Raw genomic sequence first — 20,691 nt, 5'->3', positions numbered from 1 at the left:
AAATTAGAGGATTAAAATTATAATTTTCTCAAATATATTTATTGGGACACTTTTTGGGATGATTTTTTACATATGTCACCAAATTATTATATTAGGACACAATCCAATTGCGTCTCATTAAATTAATCTTAAAGTGGTATTTAAATATATAATCTAATTTAAGTGAAAAATAAATTAGGTAATATTTTACTTTTTTATTTTATTTTATTATTTCTCCTTTTCTTCATGCTTTCCCATTAGAATTCATCGAGAAAATATCATTTTTAGTCCCATAAGTTAGCTCATATCATTTTTCATCTCATTCATTACAGGATTAGCACTTTTAGTCTCATAACTTACAAAAATTAGTATTTTTGGTCTTTATACACTTTTTCATCTATAATTTAACAATGTAGGTCACATGCCTAGTATGTTGCGATTAAATATTTTTGGTTGGAGGAAAAATTGTCCATTTTTTTTTCAATAGTAGCATATGAGCGCTTCATTTGGCCTACTTGATTCACATGTAGAAGACCTGATTGTTTGTGTTACTTGTACTTGGTTTTATCTTATAGAAATATGAGAAAGATAGGATTCAATTTTTGTGAGAAAAGAAGGAGATCGTTATGTTTTATTCCCTAATTTCCTTCAAAAAAAATTTTTTTTTTCGCAAATGTAATTATATTTTTCATCCCCTCTTCCACGTTCTCTCTCCTTCCTGTCTCTGTTCTTCTTTCTTTTCGTTCCTTCGTCTTCATCCCCTCTTGCACATTTTCTCTCTAGGCGTCTCCTTCCCCTCTCTTTTCGTTTAATCTCTGCCTTGCAAAAACCAATAACGGTAATATTTGATGGATTTTTATTTTTTTTTTTGGTTGTTTTAGTTTAAATTGTTAATGAATTTCTGGGCCTTAGTTTTCTTATTACTTTATGTACACTAGGTTTTGATTTTGTTTAATTCTGAGAAAAATAATTAAAAATATCCTAAATTGTGTTATTTTAATTTAAGAAGCCAAGCTTTAATCCCTCGACATTTATCGCTTAAACTTTGTAGGAAGGGTTCAATTTTGAAGGAAAAAATTCGGAGAGAGTACAAACTAATACACTTTCAAAGATCTTTTAAAACAAAAAATATCACATTCTTTAAAATGAGTCTAATTGTAATTAACCTTATATGAATAATAGTCGTAACTATACTTGATGGGGAAAATCCCAATTTTAATATGAAATACTGAAAAGACCCTTAATGAAGGGCATTTTTGTCATTATAAGATCCGCATATAAGACTCAGCGGGTTGGATAACCCATAATTATGACCCGATTACTTACAGAAGACCCTGATACACGGATAGCCATCCGATCGAGGACGCCTGTACCTCAGTTGTTTATACGTGGCCCAAACAACAGTAACCACTTGGCCCTATAATCCGACGCGCTGTTTTAGAGGTAACGGTGTTATTCTTGTTTTCGACCTATATATTCATCTGATTGCACATTTTCACCTAAAACACCACTAACTTGAGCGTCAGAGGGTCGTTGTCGGGAACGCACCCGACGATCTTCATGTTCTAGTTTTGTTCTCAGGAGCCCATCACTCAATCTTGGTAGAGTAAGCATCCAGCTCAGAGGTCAATCCTCGAGTTCGCAAAGCTCGAGCAAGTTCAATACTACTCATGGAAATTAAGACCTAACGCCCAGTCACATCAAATTAGTGACAAAAACAAAAGAATATTTACAGCGACATTAGTACATCCACTTTTGTAATTATCTTAACATTATTATGTGTGTGACGCATGCGCTAATATAATTTAAATACAATACACTCATTTATTTTGTATTAACATGATTATATATGTATTTCATTGATATCGAAATAGTAGACATATATTTTCATACTAATAAGTATAAAAGGTCAGGGTTTTTTTTCAAAAATTTTAATACTTTAGGAGGTAATTGATTTAGAGTGGATACTATAAGGATGATAACTGTATTCAAGTCAGTAAAGTATAATTAGTCAAAATGTTAACAATGATTCTACCTTAGTTCATCCCATAAATCATTCTGAATCAATTAAAGAAAAAATTAGCACAATTTCTTACTGCATCCTCTTCAATCATTAGCACAGCACACTGATCATTGGTGCGAGACTTCGCGTATAGATCTGTTAGCATGTCAGGTTCTTTCTTCAATTTTAATTTCGATGTTGGATTATTATTTTATATGTCTTATTGGTTGATTGATCCACCTACATAAAATGTTCATACTAATAATTAATCCAGTGTCAACGTACCACATGATACAGCTTGCATTAGTCATTTACATACCATATCATGATCTCATTGAAAATATACATTTGCATTCAATGTCGTGATCCGATGGATAAAATCTTTAGTTATACTTTATTGCCATGCCTTACGTGTTGTCATTTCCTAGTTGATAATTATGATCCTCATACAAATTTTGTATCTTTATTTTACAAAATTAGGTAACCACTTAAAAATAGTTTATATTTTTTAACATTTTTTATGTACTCGTCTTCCATTTTTTACCTCTAATATATGCCAATTCAATACTAAGACGCATTTTCTCCGGAGATTCGTCGGTTCATGTGGATCATGTCCGAGTGAGTTTCCAACATCGATAATTTTATTCTAGAAATAATAGTCAAGTAATAACTTAAAAATGGGACATGAAAAATAAGATGAAAATGGATTTATAGAATCAATTCATATTCTTTTAGACGAAGAGACGTACATTTTAATTAAAATATTGGATAAATTTTTTACAGGTTAAATGCAATTATCCTTATGAGATAAGAGAAAAGCAAAGAAGAAGGGCCTTTTTTTATATATATAATTCCATTAATTTGACTCTTGTTCAATTTTAGTCCACTAATTATGATAATTATCATATTTTTTTATACACTATATTGAGAAAATGCTTCAATTAGGTACTCTGATGACTGATTTTTCCAATTTTCACTGGAAATAAGCATGTACAAGGCATATGCGTATAAATTTGAGATTTTTTATCCCACGTAGCACTAAAGACTGACGTGACAGATGAGCTGGACTTATTTTATTGAGAAACTATATTTTTAATCCCCACTAACTTTGGTCATAGTTTAATTTATCCCATGTGGCACTAAAGAATGACTTGACACTTGAAGTGGATATTTTTTATCTCTTCTCTACCACATTAGCACTTACATAAAAGAAAATGTCAAATTGCATAAAAACAAGTTTTGAATTTATATTTTATACTAGCTCATGACACGTCATCCATAACACCAACGGTACTCCACCCAAATGTCATCCCATAGACGGGTAGGTTGTTCACAACCCCCATCAACACCACCCGCATGATGAATGCATTGTCCGTGGCATTATCGTACATTCGAACACTCACATACCACAACTACAGCAGCTCTTTGATCAACGATTTCAAATACACATCGATCAGACGCTTCGGATTAGGAAGGCCAGGGATCACCATTGTTAGAAACATGTACTTAGAACTCATGTACATACTAAGGGGGAGATTGTACGATGTAATGATAACGGACCAACATGAATAAGTATTGACCATGAGGCGCAAAATCATCTGTGCAAAGGCCCAGCCGATCATTATGCAGCTCTTCTGCAAAATCGGGATACGTTCGGTCAAAATGCTTTCATGCCTCGGCATCAAATAGATAACATATTGACCCCTTCTCCATTTAATGTGTGGCATGCCACGTCAGTAGTTACTCTCGAAAAATACAACCTCTGCATATAGGGAGTAAGCGGCAGGTACCTAAGAACGATGTCCGAGGGGTTAGGTAGGGGTAGGGGTTTTATTTTACCAAATTTATTTTTTAAAATAATAATTTTATTTTTATAACTAATAATTATATATATAAATCCAAAAATTTGTTAAATTTAAGTTGTTAATCTTTTATAAATTTGAGATCGATTGGGATGAAATGATTACATTCTATGATTTTAATACATTCTAAAAAGATCAAACGGTCATTAACATAAATAATATATAGTAGGATATAATGGTCAGTTCCTAAAAGTTTAACGACGCTTGTTGCATTTAACGAAAAGCAGCACATGAACTACATTTAACATAACGAAGAGAGTTTAGTTATGCCTATTTTTCGTCAAAAGATGATTTTTTTAGCTGAATTTTTTAAATACAATGAGATTATTGCAATTTGACCTATATTTCCCTCTAAAATAGTTTAGTCTGTAGAGTTTAACGGTCGACTAATGTTGAGAATCAAAAGTGATTATTTTAGAAAAGTTTGGATATCAGAATGATTGATGTTTGAAAATTTAGATATCAAAAAATTGACTTTGTGATATAGTATATGGGTCAGAAGTGAAATTATTCTAGTATATGGGTCAGAAGTGAAATTATTCTAGTATATGGGTCAGAAGTGAAATTATTCCAATATAAAGCAAATGAAATTGAAAACTTTCTGTTGTATGTGATTTTTCATCCCCATCTTTGATGAATTTTTCTTAGTTGCTTTGATGCGTAATCTGAAGTTTAAATTATTGCTCCAAATATACTTGGAGCTCGGTGCGATGGAAGTAATTTCGGTAAATTGCAATCTACTTAACTGTATTATGGAAAATAGGCAAACAATTCCATTATAAAAATTAAAATAGTAATTTATTTCTTTGTATTTTTTAAAATATAATAATTTACCTTTCTATATTTTTAAAATTGAAGCAATTTACCTCCTTAGGCAAGGAGGTAAACTATTTAATTTTTTAAAATACAGGGGGATAAATTGTTATTTATTTTTCATAGAGGATAATTTTGTTCATTTTCAATATTACAGGAGGGTGAATTGCATTAAATCCGAATTAATTGCGATGAGATTGAGTGGGATTGAAATAAAATTAATATGGTGTTTGGTTTGTCGTATTGTGTTATATGACATTCCACGTTACAATCTAATTTTGTATTTAATAAAAGGAATAATAACACTCTCTTCTCATAAGGTTTGGTGTAATTATATTAGATTTCATGTGGGTTTAGAAAATTACATCTAAAACCCTTGAGATTTACTTCTATCTAACGAATAGGTACTTCTGTTAGTTAAAATTCACTAAATTTATTGATATTAAGAAAATTTGAACGAAAATCAATGTTATCCTCAAATTGAGTTATTACTAACTTATTGTAAGTCAATCAAGTTTTTGTTGACTACACTACCATTATAATGGTGAAGATACACCTTATCATATACATTAATGTGTGAAGATGTATAAGGATAATTTGGTATTTCACTTGCAATAAATCAGTAATAAATCAATTTACGGGAAATGAAATTTTATCTATTTTTTCTATTAATGTTATCAAATTCAGTTGATTTTAACAAACAGAGCGACTTATTTGTTAGACAAAAACAAACTTCACATCAGATGTAATTTTTAAAAATGCATGAGATTTGTATATAATTACAAATAATTCAAGGGAGATCAATGTAATTATCCCTTAATTAAGAGTCATAAATAAAACATAGGCTTAAGGTGTATTTACTGCAGCATATATTGGGGAGGTAGCAAAATAAAACCTTTAAATATAGGGGTGACAAAAAGTACCACGAAATTAAAATTTTTTGCAATTATAAAAGTATGGCCACCAAAATTTTTAAGTGGCCGGAATTTGCTTACATGGATAAAAATTAGGGCTTCTTTTTGGAGTTTTTGCTGACCGGCATTAATTTTAAAAATCAACTACCATCTAAACGTTTAAGTGGAAAAAAATCATATCCCATAAGCAATCACATGGAGAAAAAGTAAAACACTTTTTTATTTGAATTTTTCACTAATTGGACATTTTTTTTATTTCATCTTCCAATAAGCGATTACATAAAAGAAAATGTCAAATTGATAAAAATAAATTTTGAATATATATTATATACTAACTATCGTGGCACAGCGTTTTTGAGTGTCTATAAATAATTTTACACACTTTAAAATATATCATAAATTTAAAAATATATAAAAAATATAAATACTTAGAATTATAAAAAAATAGATTATAATATTATCGATAATTTTAAATCATAAAAATTAAATTATTATTTTATACAATACAAATTTAATTAAAAAACTGACACCGTAACTGTTCCTATCCCTGCCACCACGCCCGATCCCTGCCTCAATGTAGCCTCCCTAGAGGGGGCAAGGCACCCCCAGCCTGTCTCATCGCCGTCGCCTAGTGCATCGTTGCCCAAATTATAGATTTGGCACGACCGTCGTTTCTTAATTATACGTTGGGTGATGTCCCCTCCTCTCTCTTGGGGATCGGCGATGCCGTCACCCCTCCTCTGCTAGGCCAGTGGTGCCGTTGCCCCTTTCTGTGAGGGATCCCGATCCCAACAGTGTTAGGGGAGGGAGGGTGGGTGTTTTTAATTTTTATTTTAATTTATATTATATAAAATAATTAAATTAATTTTTATGATTATATACATGATACAAAATTTTAAATTAATTTCACTTTTTATTTATGTAAGTGCTTATGCGGCACATAAAAATGCTTGGTTAGCAAAAGCCCCATAAAAGGTCCTAATTTTTGTTCACGTAAGCAAATTTCAGCCACGTTCAAAATTTCACTTGTCGGAGTCCTACAATTGCTAGAAAAATTTTAAGTTCAAAGTATTGTTTTTCACTCCTATATTTAGGGTCCTTATTTTGCCACCCCTCTAATATACAGAATTGTAAATATAATTAAGCCGCAAAATACATAAAGGCAAAAGGGGTAACCTTTTTATCTTCTTGTGCCCAATAGATAGGCAATTTTGTCCAACCATAATTTTATCCAAACCCGTGACAGTGTTTCCCACCTCCTAGACGGGACGCATTATCCATAAGACCGACCCAACCACTAATACCGAATTTAAAAAATGTAAACCGAACACATAATTACGCGTGATAAATCATCATATCATACATAATTACACGAATCAAACCAGGCTCGTGTACAACAAAGAAAATAAAGCAGCTGAAGCAATCCGTTTTAAATAAATCCCAACTCAAAGAAACCATGGAAAAAAAGTGTATAATAAAGCATAGAGCAGCTCATTTTTCACCCAGACACAACAGAATTGAACAAAAAAGAGAAGAAAAACAGCTTAGAATTTGTATAAGCAGCTTCCATCGTCGCTTCTTGCAGTGGGATCAAAGTTAGTTGCATTCGGATCAGTGCAACCTTCAGGCACAGGAATGTTCACTTGCTGAGCTGCCTGCCCTGCATAATACAAATTTTTGCAACAAGTTAGAAGGATTCCTGTGTCTTGTGTAAACTTTTACTGTATGATATCCTCAAATTGTGGATGCAAACCTCCTATCAAGGCCAAGAATCTAACCGTAGAAAGTTCCTCTATCAATAGCATCCTTGTTAGCATCTCCAAGTGCAGCATCCTTCAAGTACTTGTCGGCCAATTGCACCCTCTTAACGTTCTCCTGCTCGGCCACAAGCATGTTACCGTATTCAAGCAGCTTCGCAAGAGTCATCTTGGGCTGCTCAAATGTCGGTGGGCCTTCCCTCGAGTTCACGAGCTTCTTTCCAATGTTGTCCACTCCCACTCCACCGATCCACTTCCTCACTTCGTCATCATACACTCTTGCCCTCAAAGCACCGAAGAAATCTGCAAGGTGTGAATACTACATGATCATCATAGAACCAACAGTTTGATTTTGTGTTGCAATTTTATGTATCATACTTATAACAACCAGTGTATAACACATCTTACTTTCATATATTAAATAAAATATAAGATGAAGGAGTTCCGGCTAGTTTTTTAGTGACGGATGACACACAGACCACTGTTAACCACGTTACCAGCTTAGGATTTCGTCTAAAGTTCAACTGGGAAGATATGATTCTTACCAATGGATTGGCCGGGGAAGGAGTCGACAAGTTTGACAACATCCTCATCTGGGACATTGTCAGTCCGGAAAATACCCGTGCAAACACCAATACGGTCCTCACGGGTGGGAGCCCAGTAGAACTTCTCCATACGCCCGTCACGGATGAGAGGAGCATACAAGGTGGAGAAGTCGTTACCTGTGACGATAATAGGCACACGGGGGTTGTCCTCCTTGTTGTACATACCTGGGAGCTGCACGTTGGTGGGGTTGTCAGCAATGTTCATGAGGGTGGCATTAACCATCTGGTTGTTCACGGTGTACTGTGTGGTTCCACCAAGACGACCAGCACCGGCATCAAGATCGTTGATGAAGAGGCAGCACATTTTACCCTTCCTGATGATATCTGCAGCCTCACGGTACCGTTGCCTGATCAGTTTCGCAGGCTCTCCAGCGTTTCCACTTTCCAGTTCTCCAGCACTCATCATGATTGGGCTGTTTCACATATTTTATTAGATAGATAGAATCACCTAGACTTTCTCATATAAATGTGAAAAATTCTCGAGATTACTAACTTAATTCCCATCTTGGCGAAGACAAGCTCACACTGGAATGATTTACCCTGTCCTTTGCCTCCCCAGATACCCAAGATAAGAGGAACCTGTGGCACGAAACAGCCATTATATCGTCTTAGACAAACTTGTCTTGATTCAATTATCTATTTGATCCACGAAGGAACTAAAACGAACCTTAATGTTAGGCAAGCTCATGAAGTTCTTGGAGATGTGGACGACGAGCTTGTCCATGAAGGCAGGGGCGATGTAAAATCCACCCATGGTGTTGTCAAAATTGTATCTGTCATCAACACCATCAGCTTAGTTACGATTAAAATACAAAGATCTATACTTGAATTCCGCACATACTAAAACTGGATTATGTGAACAAACTAATCAAAAGAGATAGAGACAAGGATCATTACTGGCGGAGTCCCTGGCTGATGTACTCGTAAGAGCTGAGGACAGCATCATGGGTTCCCATACCGGTGGGAGCTTGGAAGAGACTGTCGACCAAACCCTTGCCTCTGGCGATGTCCTGTTGGTCATCCGAGATATCTTCCACAAGACCCTTCCATCTGTCTGTGCTGGTCTGTTTGCCCTCGTCGACCTCAGCCACCACCTTGAAGTTGCGGGAAGAAACCTTGGGGACGTAGCCGGAGTTCACTTTCTTCAAGCTGCTGCCCAAAAAGGATGAGCTGGGGACTGCAGCTCCAGCACTGGATCCATTCAAGTTGAGCTGCATCAACAGAATTCTCATTACAACAACAAATTTTTTGCTACAAGTTCACCAATAAACCTGACAAAAAGCATAATTAGCACCTACAAAACGAAAAAAAGCTTTTGATACAATTCAACTTAAGCCATTCAACTGTTATAAACAAGTATAGACACTCATATTCTGAAACTAAAATAGTTAAGAAAAACTTTGAGCTGCTTTTCAGAATTCAAATTCATCATTTCAGTAAGTGAACTAAGGCACTTGTCTAAGTTAATTAACTTAGGCTTCTATACACGAAACGTTTATCTACCGGATAACATATACTAGGCTGAAATTTCTGGCTTAACGATATCAAGGCGCTAAACCTGTATATATTCTCCACGCATCATTTCAAGATTTAGAATCATATGAAAATAGATCAGCGTAGTTCGATATTATAGGCAGAAGCACGTAATATATCACAAACACATTCGACGAATTCCAGAAATCCCAGTTAAGACATCTAGTAAACTTATTGAAACGCGCATGTAACGTAAATATAGCACGTAAAACATGTTACTGTAAGACAAGAATTAGTACTGGCACACGGTTAACAGCTCCGACGGTGGAGACGGCGGCTGCCATTGCTGCTAGTGATCCCTGAGGCTGTGACTTAGCTGCAGAGCAAGAGAGTTGTAGTTTGTGGAGTGCAAGAGTGGAAGTGTGCAGTAAGAGGGGACTTATAGTAGGGGGAGTGTGAAGATTGGGGTTTGAAGAACCAGTGGCCACACAATTAAGATATGCCAGCATGCCACGTGGCAAATGAAGGTTGCATGGGAGCTGTTGGGAAATCTTCACAGTTCAATAAGGTTTCTGAGGTCGTTATTTCAGCTTTACTCTTCTCCACTTAATAGTTTTGGTCTGTTTAGTTACCACACACGCCTATTGGACACAGCCTTTGTGTCTATTACAGCCCCAAATTCTGTCCTGGCATAGAAACAAAACTGAAGCGGTAACGTGAGGTTTTCTCCGTTGGTTTTATCATTTTTTTTTTTTATTTTTATAACGTATTTTAAGTGTGTTATTTGATGGAAGAATTTCAAATAATTATAATTTTTTTTTTTTGGAGTAGAGTTATCAAGAGGCAACCGTCGTCATTAAAATTCCAGGGAAAATTTCATATTAGCCTTATATTTTAGGAAAAATTGCTAAATACTTACCTGTGTTAATTAAATAGTTAAAAATTAACCCGTTGCAATTATAAACACTGCAAAAAAACCTTCTCTGTAAAAAGAAAAGTGGAAAGTTGTCTGCAAGCATTGAACATGCGAATAGAATAACTTTTTTTTTTATGCATTTTCAGCGTTATACTCTTTGAATAGATCAAATTGCCCCTGTCAATATTATTTTTAGTTAATTCTTTATTTTTCATAATTTACTGAGAAAAGGTATGATAAATATTTAAAAAATATTATTCATCAATATTCATATATAAAAAATATTAGTACATCAAATTAAATTATTATACATATTTTAATATGAAAATATCAAATTTTTACGATTATTAAATATTATTATAAATTTTAAAATCAAAATACATAATTTTATTTATTAAAAATATTATTATTTTATTTAATATTTGGGTTGGATATATTTTGTAATTATATTATTTATATAAATTAAGCTAAATAAGATTCATTTTTTAATAAAATATATTTAGCCACAAAAAAATACTTACTTAAATTAATTCATTATATTAAAATTTACAAAACAAAAATACAACAAATACATAAAAATTAAAAAAAAAAAAAAGAACAAAATAGAACCTCACCCCACCCCAACCACCCTACCGGCGTTCCAGGCCTCCACCCCCAGCTTCCGCCTGCGCCTCCCAAATTTGGGGCAGCGATGGGCGACGTCGCCCAATTAGAGCTGTGGCGACGTCGTCGTCGTTCTCATCTCGCCGTTGCCCAACCGGGCCAACCCTGTTATATACATACATATTATATATATTATAATTTTTTTATCTTATATATAAATGTGTATGTATATATATAATTGTTTGTGCATATATATCAATACAAAAATATATTTTACAAATTAGTTAAGAACTAAGCCGTTCATTTTTAATTAGGAAAGATCAACGGTTACTAAAATTATAAGGGCATAACGGGCAAATTACTAAAAAAAATTGATTAAGGGTAATGAACGGAGGAGGTGCATGTGCAACATTTCAAAAAATATAAAGGGTTTTTTAATCGAATTTACAAAATATAGGAGGATTTTATGCAATTTTTTCAAAATTTTATTATTTTGACCACCGCAAAAAACTCTTTTGAAATTTTTTTATTTTTTAATTGACTTCAGTTAATTTTTATAGTTTTTTGTAATTGTGGTTTGGACATCATGTTTTACTACATTATTGTTAGGATATTAGTAGGGATGGATAAAAAATTAGCATAATGTTTGGATTCATTTTTTAAGTATTTTGTTATGTTTTGTGGAGATAGAGAGAGAAAAATAAAGATAAATAAGTGTGTGTAGAGATAGTATGTATGTTTGGATTTGTTTTTGGAGACAATTTAAAATAAGTATTATATGTTTAATGTTGTGTTTTGGGAGACAAAAATTATTATTCATTGTCAAATCATGTCTTTTTTATATATATTTATGTATATACGTGTGTATATATATACGTATGTATTTATGCTAAAACAGTTAAAAACACTTAAATAAGGTACTTTTAAATAATGACAAATATTGAATATATTTTGACTTGTCTCAAAAATTATTTAAAAATAAAAACAAACATTGTGTAGATTTGCGGTGCCGGACAAATTTTTATATTTATCTATTGGATTTTGCTCCTCTGGGCTCACATTATAACATTGTTAGGGGGGGGGGGCATTAAATTTATTGGACACGAATCTATACTATATAAAACATGAATGTTAAGTATTTGTAAATACTCATATTTTTATTTAAATTATTTTATAATAAATGAGAATTAGTTATAAAAAAATAAAATACTATGAAAAAAAGACTATTTAATAGTCCTAATACTTTAAACTACTTAGATAATGATAATAGAAAAATAATATTTGTATGAGATTATTTTGCTCGAAGAAACATTTAAATATTTTAAGAATTAATTAATTGACTAGGACATGATAAAATTTAAAATGAAATAGCATCTGAATAATATATAAAATACTAATCTAAATTTTCAAAATTTAAAACAAAAATAAATATCATGAAATTTTATGTAAAGCTTATCAATCTTATTAGGGCTTTTTTTGCATTTTTCCATAATTTTATTGATATTTACATCATTGAAACATTACTATATACAATTATATTTTTAAAAGAATTAATAATAATTGTTTAATTGATGAGGAAAGTTTTGTTATTTGTAATTCACTTTAATTAATTGATATTATTAAAAAAATTAATCCTTAAAATTGAAATTTGTATTGTTGCTAATTATTATGTTTAATGATTTTGTATTGAAAAAATTAATGTAAAAGTAAAATATAATATATAAAAATCCAATATTGAAATAAAAATTAATTAGTCAAAGTCCTTTATTTTTGAATTTATATAATAAATTTTAATTTATCTTCTCGCCGTTCATATATGCATGGTGACCATCCTCAAACTTCTGCCTGAACCCCACATTCCCCGATAGGTTTTTTTGCATAAATTCACCTCCTCAACTGTCTTGACGTGATTACCTGAACATATGCCCGTATTAACATAACTAAACAAAGCAAGCTCACATACTCTACTTATCCTAAATATACTATATAATTAATTGTAGTTATGTTAATATATATATTCCCATAAATTATTTGCCACAAATAATAATTAAATTTTAAATATATAAATTACAAACAATAATTAAAATACACAGAATAAAAGGGTTTCAATCGTTCCCTGGTTAATAACGATCCACCTACAAACTCAGTCCAGACGGAAAGCGATAACTGCAATATATACAAATGTCTCAAAAATCAATATAATTATAATTATAAAAAAATATAATTGATAGTTAATTAGTAATAGAAAGAGAGAATAGGTGTCGACATGTTTCAAGAGTGTAGATAAATTAGAGGAATGTTATAATATATACAAAATTGCGACGGCCAAACATAGCCGTTGGGAAATAGCTGCTACATTGCGATGGGAATTTGTGATGGTTAAACACTTTAAACAATTTTTTATGATTTTTGAGACGGATAAAAAAAACAACCATCGCAAATTGCGATGTGTTATGACAGTTGCAATAAACAGTTTTTTGTAATGGGGAACCAATTCATCTAAGCCTATAAGATGCACATATCCTGTTTGAATTGTATTTTTATATTGGGTTAATTATATTTAAACCCCTTCAAAAAATATAAAATTACACTTTTCTTTAAAGAAGTTTTGAAATTACACTTAAACCCCTTCAAAAATTTACTATTTACGCATGAACCCATTTTAATAGGATTTGGACGAAAAATATTGACATTAGCAAAAAAAAATTACATAAGTTTCTAATTTTACCCCTTATTAACGTTTTAACGTAATAACTTGTACTTAGAAAGGAAAAAAATTTAATAATTTTAACCTCACTCTCTCTCTCTCTATATATATATTACATTTATGTTTTTATAAGTACAAAAATATATACGAGAACATTAAATAAGGGACAAAATTAAAAATTTACGAAAAACTTTTTGCTTACATCAGCATTTTCCGTCCAAATCCTAATAAAAAGGGATAAGTGTAAAGCGAGAATTCTCAAAAGAGGTGTAAGCATAACTTCAAAAAAAAATTAAAAAAAATATAATTTTATATTTTCAAAAAGGTTTTAAATATAATTAACCTTTTTTATAATTTCTCATAATCTCTCCACACAAACATACAAAAACGGGTTACTTTACAATGATCCCAAAATTTGAGCACATGGAAGAGTACACAGTACACACCCACTACGTATGCTCAGCTAATTGCCCATGAATATAAAACCACTATCACTAACATGATTTGGTATTGGGACACGACACGGTTGCCAAATGAACAGTTGAAAGATGTGATTGGTGCATACCTTTATAATACTCTCTGAAAAAGCACAATGAACTTAGCAATTATTGCTAAATAAAGAGAAAAGGAGACTATGGTACCTGCCTACTTTGCCTACGCTAAAAAACATTAACATAGACTACTGATCACCAACATTCTCTTGAGTTTTGGAGCCTACCTATTACAACAATGATTGGTCTTCTATCAGTTGCAATTGGATAAAGCGGCACAAATATGGAAAATTTACCCAATTTGTGAATGAAATTGCTGCCCACAAAGGAGACCTAAAAGAATTCACTTTCTATCATAAAGTAGGAATGTCCCTTAGCCCTTACAAAATTAGGGGAAATGATTCTATTAGATATAAAATTCTTATTTTTGATTTTATAGTTTTTAAAAATGAGTATTTTTTGTCCCATGACATATTTTTGTTTTATATTTTAATGAAAAATGTCATGTGCTTAGCATGTCACAATTAGAGTTTTAGGTCTCATATGTTGCAGGATTCTCACTTTTGATCTCATAACTTTAAAAAAGTAGTACTTTTGATTCTAAGCAATTGACAACCACATGGCATTTTTTATTAAACATTTAAAGAAAAGTGTCGTGGGACTAAAAGTGCTACTTCTTTAAAGTTACGAGATCAAAAGTGAAAATTTCATAATAAATGGAATCAAAAGTGAAAAATCCTAAGTTACGGGATGAAAAATGCAACTTCCCCTCAAGATCACGTCTGACCCTTCTAAGACCATGATTATAAAGCTAAGATCTCAAGAACTCAGCTCCTTATACCATAAAGCAAAAGCTTGAGAACATGACAGGACTTAGCTCTTCATGTGGAGCTTGCAAATTCTTGAGAAGAAGGTGCAATGATGAATGCGTTTTTGCACCTTATTTCTGTTATGAGCAAGCAGCAACTCACTTTGCAGCTGTCCATAAGGTTTTTGGGGCCAGCAATGTCTCAAAGCTATTGTTACATCTGCCGGCGCACTGCAGAAGTGACGCTGCCATAACGATATCTTACGAAGCCCTTGCACGTTTGCACGACCCTATTTACGGTTGCGTTGCTCATATATTTGCTCTACAGCAACAGGTTTCTCATTATGACTTATAATCTCAGTTCTTCTCATTAAAATGAAAAGAGTTCTCTCTCATGGATTTTAAAGGGTTGATTGTGTTTTCCCTCCTATGAAAACACTTATACAAACCCCTTAAACAAAAAAAGAAAAATAATAACACGATACGAACCTCTGAACTTTTAATAAAAAAGCTCACTGCCTCCCGTCTCAGGGGACGCCATAGCTGTTTTTTCAAAAGTTCATGGCATTGCCCTATAGGACACGAGTTGCATTTAACCCTAATTAAACTCTCGTTGCAGGTAGCCAGCCTCGAGGACGAAATAGAAATCACCGCAAGCCAATTAATGACCGATCTTGGAGTTGACATTGCAACTTCTACAGCACCTTACGCGACTAGTAATTACCTGTATTTTCCTACGCAATCCAACATCACAAGCAATTGTAGTCAACAAGAGGGTCCGCCCATTCTACACTCAGGAAATGCATCCGAAAGCCAAGATTGGTGCAGCAACATGGAGTTGCAGCCTCCTGGAACTGAGTATGACATCTCTCAAGGTTACTTCAATTCAAGTACGGCTACGGAGACGCTACCTCAACCTCTAGACCAAGACGCTTATCTCCTCGAAGAGCTGATCAACCAGGGCTATGATCTTCACCCACTGTGGATGAAGAATGCAGCACCTTAAACTGAAGATGACCAAAGAGAATTGCTTGCTGTTCTTTGAGTACTCTTTGCATCTCAATTCGCATTACTCCAAGTCTGTATATATTACCCCACACGATGTCGTTAGTCTCAATAACAGGGGACAAGTGCAAGCAGAACAGCAGGATCGCATCGGTTTCCATATGGAAACTAATTAGTTTTACAAGTTCTTAATCATTTCCATCTTTTCCTTTTACCTATGGCTATCGAATTCTCTTCCCGTTGCTTTGTTTCTTATTTTTTGTATGGACTCCCTGCTCCGCTTCTTTCCGAATGGAAAAAATTTATGGAAAAAATGCAAACAAACCTCATGTGTTTTGTCAAATGAGTAAATTACCCTTTATAAGAAAAAGATAGCAATTTAACCCCTATATTTTAAAAAATATAGTAATTTACCCCCTTTATTTTAAAAAGTGAAGCAATTTATTTTCCTATTTAGAGAGGTAAACTGCTTCATTTTAAAAAATACAAGGCGATATGTAATTGAATACTAAACAGAGTTTGTAATCTCCCAAATTTGAACTTCACCTATATGAATGGGTACATTTCTTGGACAAAAGTATGTGTGATCATTACGCACAAATCGTACGTCAACACATTCTCTCCTACAGTTCTGTCTGTATTTTCATTTGGAGCATCATCAATTTGAGGTGGGCATACTAAGTGGGTAAGTCCGAAAGCAGTGTTGGAAACGAGCAGTGGGTACTCGTAGACTCAGGAGATCAAGTGGAATTTTGTAGACGAGCCAAAAGATTCGTGAATTATAGAGAAAAATGCAAGTAGTATCTTTTTATGATATTGTAAATAAATAAATTATTTCTTATTAAAAAAATAATAATTTACGTTTGTCTTTTTAAAAATACAGCAATTTTACCCCTCATGTTTTTTAAAAAGGCAAAACAAATACAATTTGTCTTCTTGAATTTTTATGTAATATTTACCCCCTTAAACTAATAAATGTAACGCTTACCCTTTAAAATAAAATTTTTGGATGATATTGCCCTTATATTATATATATGTTTAGTTCAAAGAATTTCTTTTTTCAACAATAGTGCATCATAAACTTAACTAAAATTTTCTTAATTAAAAAATATCTTTTAATCATAATAAAGTAAAAGATAATCAGTGAATTAAATAGTTTAAATTTTATTATATTTTACAGGTCCAAAGTTAAGTAATAAATGAGTACAATAACTACATAAAAGAAATTCACAATTTTCTTTTGTTAATTTGGTTATAAAATGAAGTTATTAACTATTTATTCTTTTATACATAATAATAAGTAATCACATATCGATTTTTTTGAATATAATTTCTCTTTTTCTAAAAATATTGAACTTTTGATTAAGAATATATATTTGTTAATTTTTTTTAAAAAGCATATATGAATTGTTGGTCATATTATATTCGTTAAATAGATACCATATATTAATTTTATACTAAAATTTTAATTTAAATTATTCATTTATTAAAAAAATTAATTAGAAAATTATTTGATAATAATTTAATACGCAAAATACTAAAATATATTAAAAATAATATAATTGTTAAGGCATGAGAGGCATTTTTGTTCAACTAAGGGAGTAAGTGTACATTTGTTAATTTAGGAGGTAAATGTTACATCAATAATAGTTCAGAAGGGCCCCTTTTCAAAATAAAGCAATTTACAGTAAATTGTTATCGTTTCTTTATAAGGGGATAATTTGCTCATTTACAATATTAAAAGAAGGTAAATTGCATTAAATCCGAAATTATTGAATTAATTCGTAATGAAAACCAATGCATTTAGCAAATCAACTCAAATGTCACTATATTGAATTAATCAGATAAATTGTAAAATCTGCACTAATTAAGTCCAAAACAATTGGCCAATGAGGCCTAATTTAGTTGGCAAAGTTGAGGCCTCATAATCTTAGAGGTCATGGGTTCGAATCTCGCTTAGCGTGGAATGTGTACTGAATAGTAGGTATTTTTTCTACTATAATAATAGGTGTTGATATTATTGATCAAAGTACGATTGTCGTAATAGTATTTATTAGATATTGATATTCGATAAGAATACTTATAATCATTTATTTGTAGTCCTTCCTAAACGTTGGATTTTAAAAGATTTTTGTATGACTTTTGTAGAATTCAAAGTCTGAAGCTTATTTATACCCAACCAACCATCATCCCAAAAGATATGTAAATATACCCAACCAACCATCATCTTACCCTGTACACCTCCTCATAGGTGGGAGTGAAGAAAATTTTACCTTTTCATTACCAGAAACTTAGTTATTTATTCTTGGTGACCATAAAGTAGAAGAAAAAAAAAAGTATGTTTTTGTCGCGGAATTTACAACGAGATTTACGATAGAATAATGTCGTTCTTTAAATGTTTCGCGGAATTTACAATGGGATTTACGACAGATTAATGTCGTTCTTTAAATGTTGAGACGGCTGAGGTGGAGTTAAAAAATGGTTCCGACAGAAAATAAGACCATTGTAAAAATTATGACAGGTTTAGGATGTTTTCGATATTTCTATCATAATTAAATAAAAAAAATACTAACTTAGATTATTTTTAGTATAGGGGAAAATGCAAACAACCTCCTTGTGATATTGCAAATGAGTAAATTATCCCCTTATAAAAAAATAAATAGTGATCTACCTCCCTGTATTTTTTGAAATACATCAATTTACCTCCCTATAATTTTTTAAATGAAGCAATTTACCTCCCTGTATAAGGACGTAAATTGCTTCATTTTAAAAAGTATAGGGGGTTGAATTGCTATATTTTTTTCATAAGGGGGTAATGTGCTCATTTTCAATATCATAGGGAGATAAATTGCTATTTACCCTTTTTAGTATATATTCATATTATACAAGTTCTTTTTAACTATTGAAAAAAAAAAGAGACTATTTATTTTAAGTTAGAAATATATTATTATTATTATTATTATGTTCACAAGAGTTCAAAATTTTCATTATTCACATAAGATAATGATAATATATCAGCATAATAAAAAATATAAAAAATGTTGTTCTTTTTGTTTAAGAAAAGACTAATTTGATAATTTTACAAACTTAAGGGACTAAAGTGATAAAATCAAATTTATTAACTATTCTACCCTCCAAAGAATCAAAATCCAGTCACTTTTTTATCAAAAAATGATTAGAGGGGTCAAACTGAGACAAAAACTAAAATTGAAGAATATTAAAATTAAAAAATGAACTTAAAAAACTAAAATAATTTAAACAAAAAAAACTACCAAATAACTTGTCTGCAGTTGGAGCCATTCCCATCGCTTTGTTCTGCGATATTGATTATAGTGTTAATTTGTCTTTTTGAACAAAAACACTCTGTTATATCGGGATTTAAACACACACACAAAAAAAATAAAATAAAAAATACCCAAAAAAGGCCCTGATAAGTGTGATGCACGCGCACGTGATAGTAAATTTAAGTTAGGATTGGACTCTTTTACCCTTTTCTTCTTCAATTAAGAATCTTTTTTGTCCCCCCATCGGATATTCCTTTCCGTAATTTTACTTCCTCAAGCAATATCCCTCGCCAAATCAAAATACGCCACGTTTTAAGGGATGAAGAAATACAATTTTAACTTGTTTCTATTCAAGAGTTTCCTTGTCTTGGATACATCATTTCAAAGGCTTAAATATGTTTTTAATCCTCTAATTTCAGTTTTTTTTCCTTTTTTTTGTTTTTTGCCGAATGCAAAACAGTCCTGTTATTTTTTTTTTTAATATTTCGTGATTTTAATCTTTTTAATATCGGATATTGTAAGAATTATCGGAATAAATCATACTCCCCTAGCAATTTTTAGGCGTTCGTGTCTGTATCTTTTTAGAGGTTGCAAAAGAGTCTAATAATTTTTTGATATTTGGCAATTTTGTAAAAGAGTCTTTCTGGTATCGGATTTTGTAAAATTTATTAAAATAAATCATGTGTCACGTTATCTTTTGTTTTACTTTTATGTCCAAGTTGAAAAAAGTGAACCAATCAGAACTACTGCCCCAATTTAAATGAACCAATTGAAGCACACATGATTAGTTCCAGCAACTTTTGCAAAATTCTCCAACGAAAGGACCAATATGCAAAATATCAAAAAGTTATAGAACTCTTCAATAATTCTAAAAAGATAAAGAATAAAAACATTTGGCATAATTTTTAACTGTAGTTAATATTTTAGCCTCGAAAACGACTAACAATACAATCGAGGTTAATAATTAGCATTTACCACGAACTTTTTATTTTTGAATCGTAATAATTGACCATCACAAAAAGCCATATTTCTTATGATGTGTGGATCTTCTATCACACTTTTAATATTACACATCAAAATTACACCCATAAGTAATCGACGTGTATTCGCCTTTTGAAATAATTAAATCAAATTATAGATTAAAACTAAAATCACATACAATACATGTTTGAATTTGACGTTGCAATAGAGATTCTTTACCTTGATTTTCATGTCGGGCCACTCTAAGTTTCTTCGCTTGCAAGCGATGTGCAAAGGTGGAGTGTAAAAAGTGACCCAACCGACCACTCAAAAGCAGATCGGAAGTCGGAATAGTGAGCGATGACGCAGAAATTAAAGCTGAGACTCCCAATTTACAAAACTTGTATTGGTTTTCGGGCATCATTTGCAGAGCAAAACACTAACAAAAGCACAACAGCTGGAATATATTCTGTTTAAGAGGGGTTTAATAACACATCAATTCTTTCTCTTTT

The 20,691-nt window shown here is 31.8% G+C and overlaps 2 protein-coding genes across 3 annotated transcripts; one reads left to right on the top strand and one right to left on the bottom strand.

The window, feature by feature from the left end:
• Window positions 6,906-9,856, bottom strand: LOC105160953 (ribulose bisphosphate carboxylase/oxygenase activase, chloroplastic). Of its 2 annotated transcripts, none has more exons than XM_011078498.2 (7): window positions 9,705-9,856; window positions 8,830-9,143; window positions 8,600-8,705; window positions 8,426-8,511; window positions 7,873-8,345; window positions 7,324-7,630; window positions 6,906-7,230 (listed from the first exon to the last, which is right to left on the bottom strand). In XM_011078498.2, the coding sequence occupies exons 1-6, from the start codon at window positions 9,747-9,749 to the stop codon at window positions 7,344-7,346; spliced, it is 1,311 nt and encodes a 436-aa protein (XP_011076800.1). In that variant the 5' UTR covers window positions 9,750-9,856; the 3' UTR covers window positions 6,906-7,230; window positions 7,324-7,343. The 2 variants fall into 2 exon arrangements, with proteins under 2 accessions (XP_011076800.1, XP_011076799.1); XM_011078497.2 differs by having other exon boundaries at window positions 7,349-7,630.
• LOC105160992 (LOB domain-containing protein 25-like) lies at window positions 14,952-16,273 on the top strand. The gene is made up of 2 exons (XM_011078539.2): window positions 14,952-15,264; window positions 15,550-16,273. Exons 1-2 carry the CDS (start codon window positions 14,986-14,988, stop codon window positions 15,934-15,936), a joined length of 666 nt encoding a protein of 221 aa, XP_011076841.1. The 5' UTR covers window positions 14,952-14,985; the 3' UTR covers window positions 15,937-16,273.

This window comes from Sesamum indicum, linkage group LG4 (assembly GCF_000512975.1).
Source record: "Sesamum indicum cultivar Zhongzhi No. 13 linkage group LG4, S_indicum_v1.0, whole genome shotgun sequence".
Lineage (NCBI taxonomy): Eukaryota > Viridiplantae > Streptophyta > Magnoliopsida > Lamiales > Pedaliaceae > Sesamum > Sesamum indicum.
This window is presented reverse-complemented; position numbering and strand designations above follow the sequence as displayed.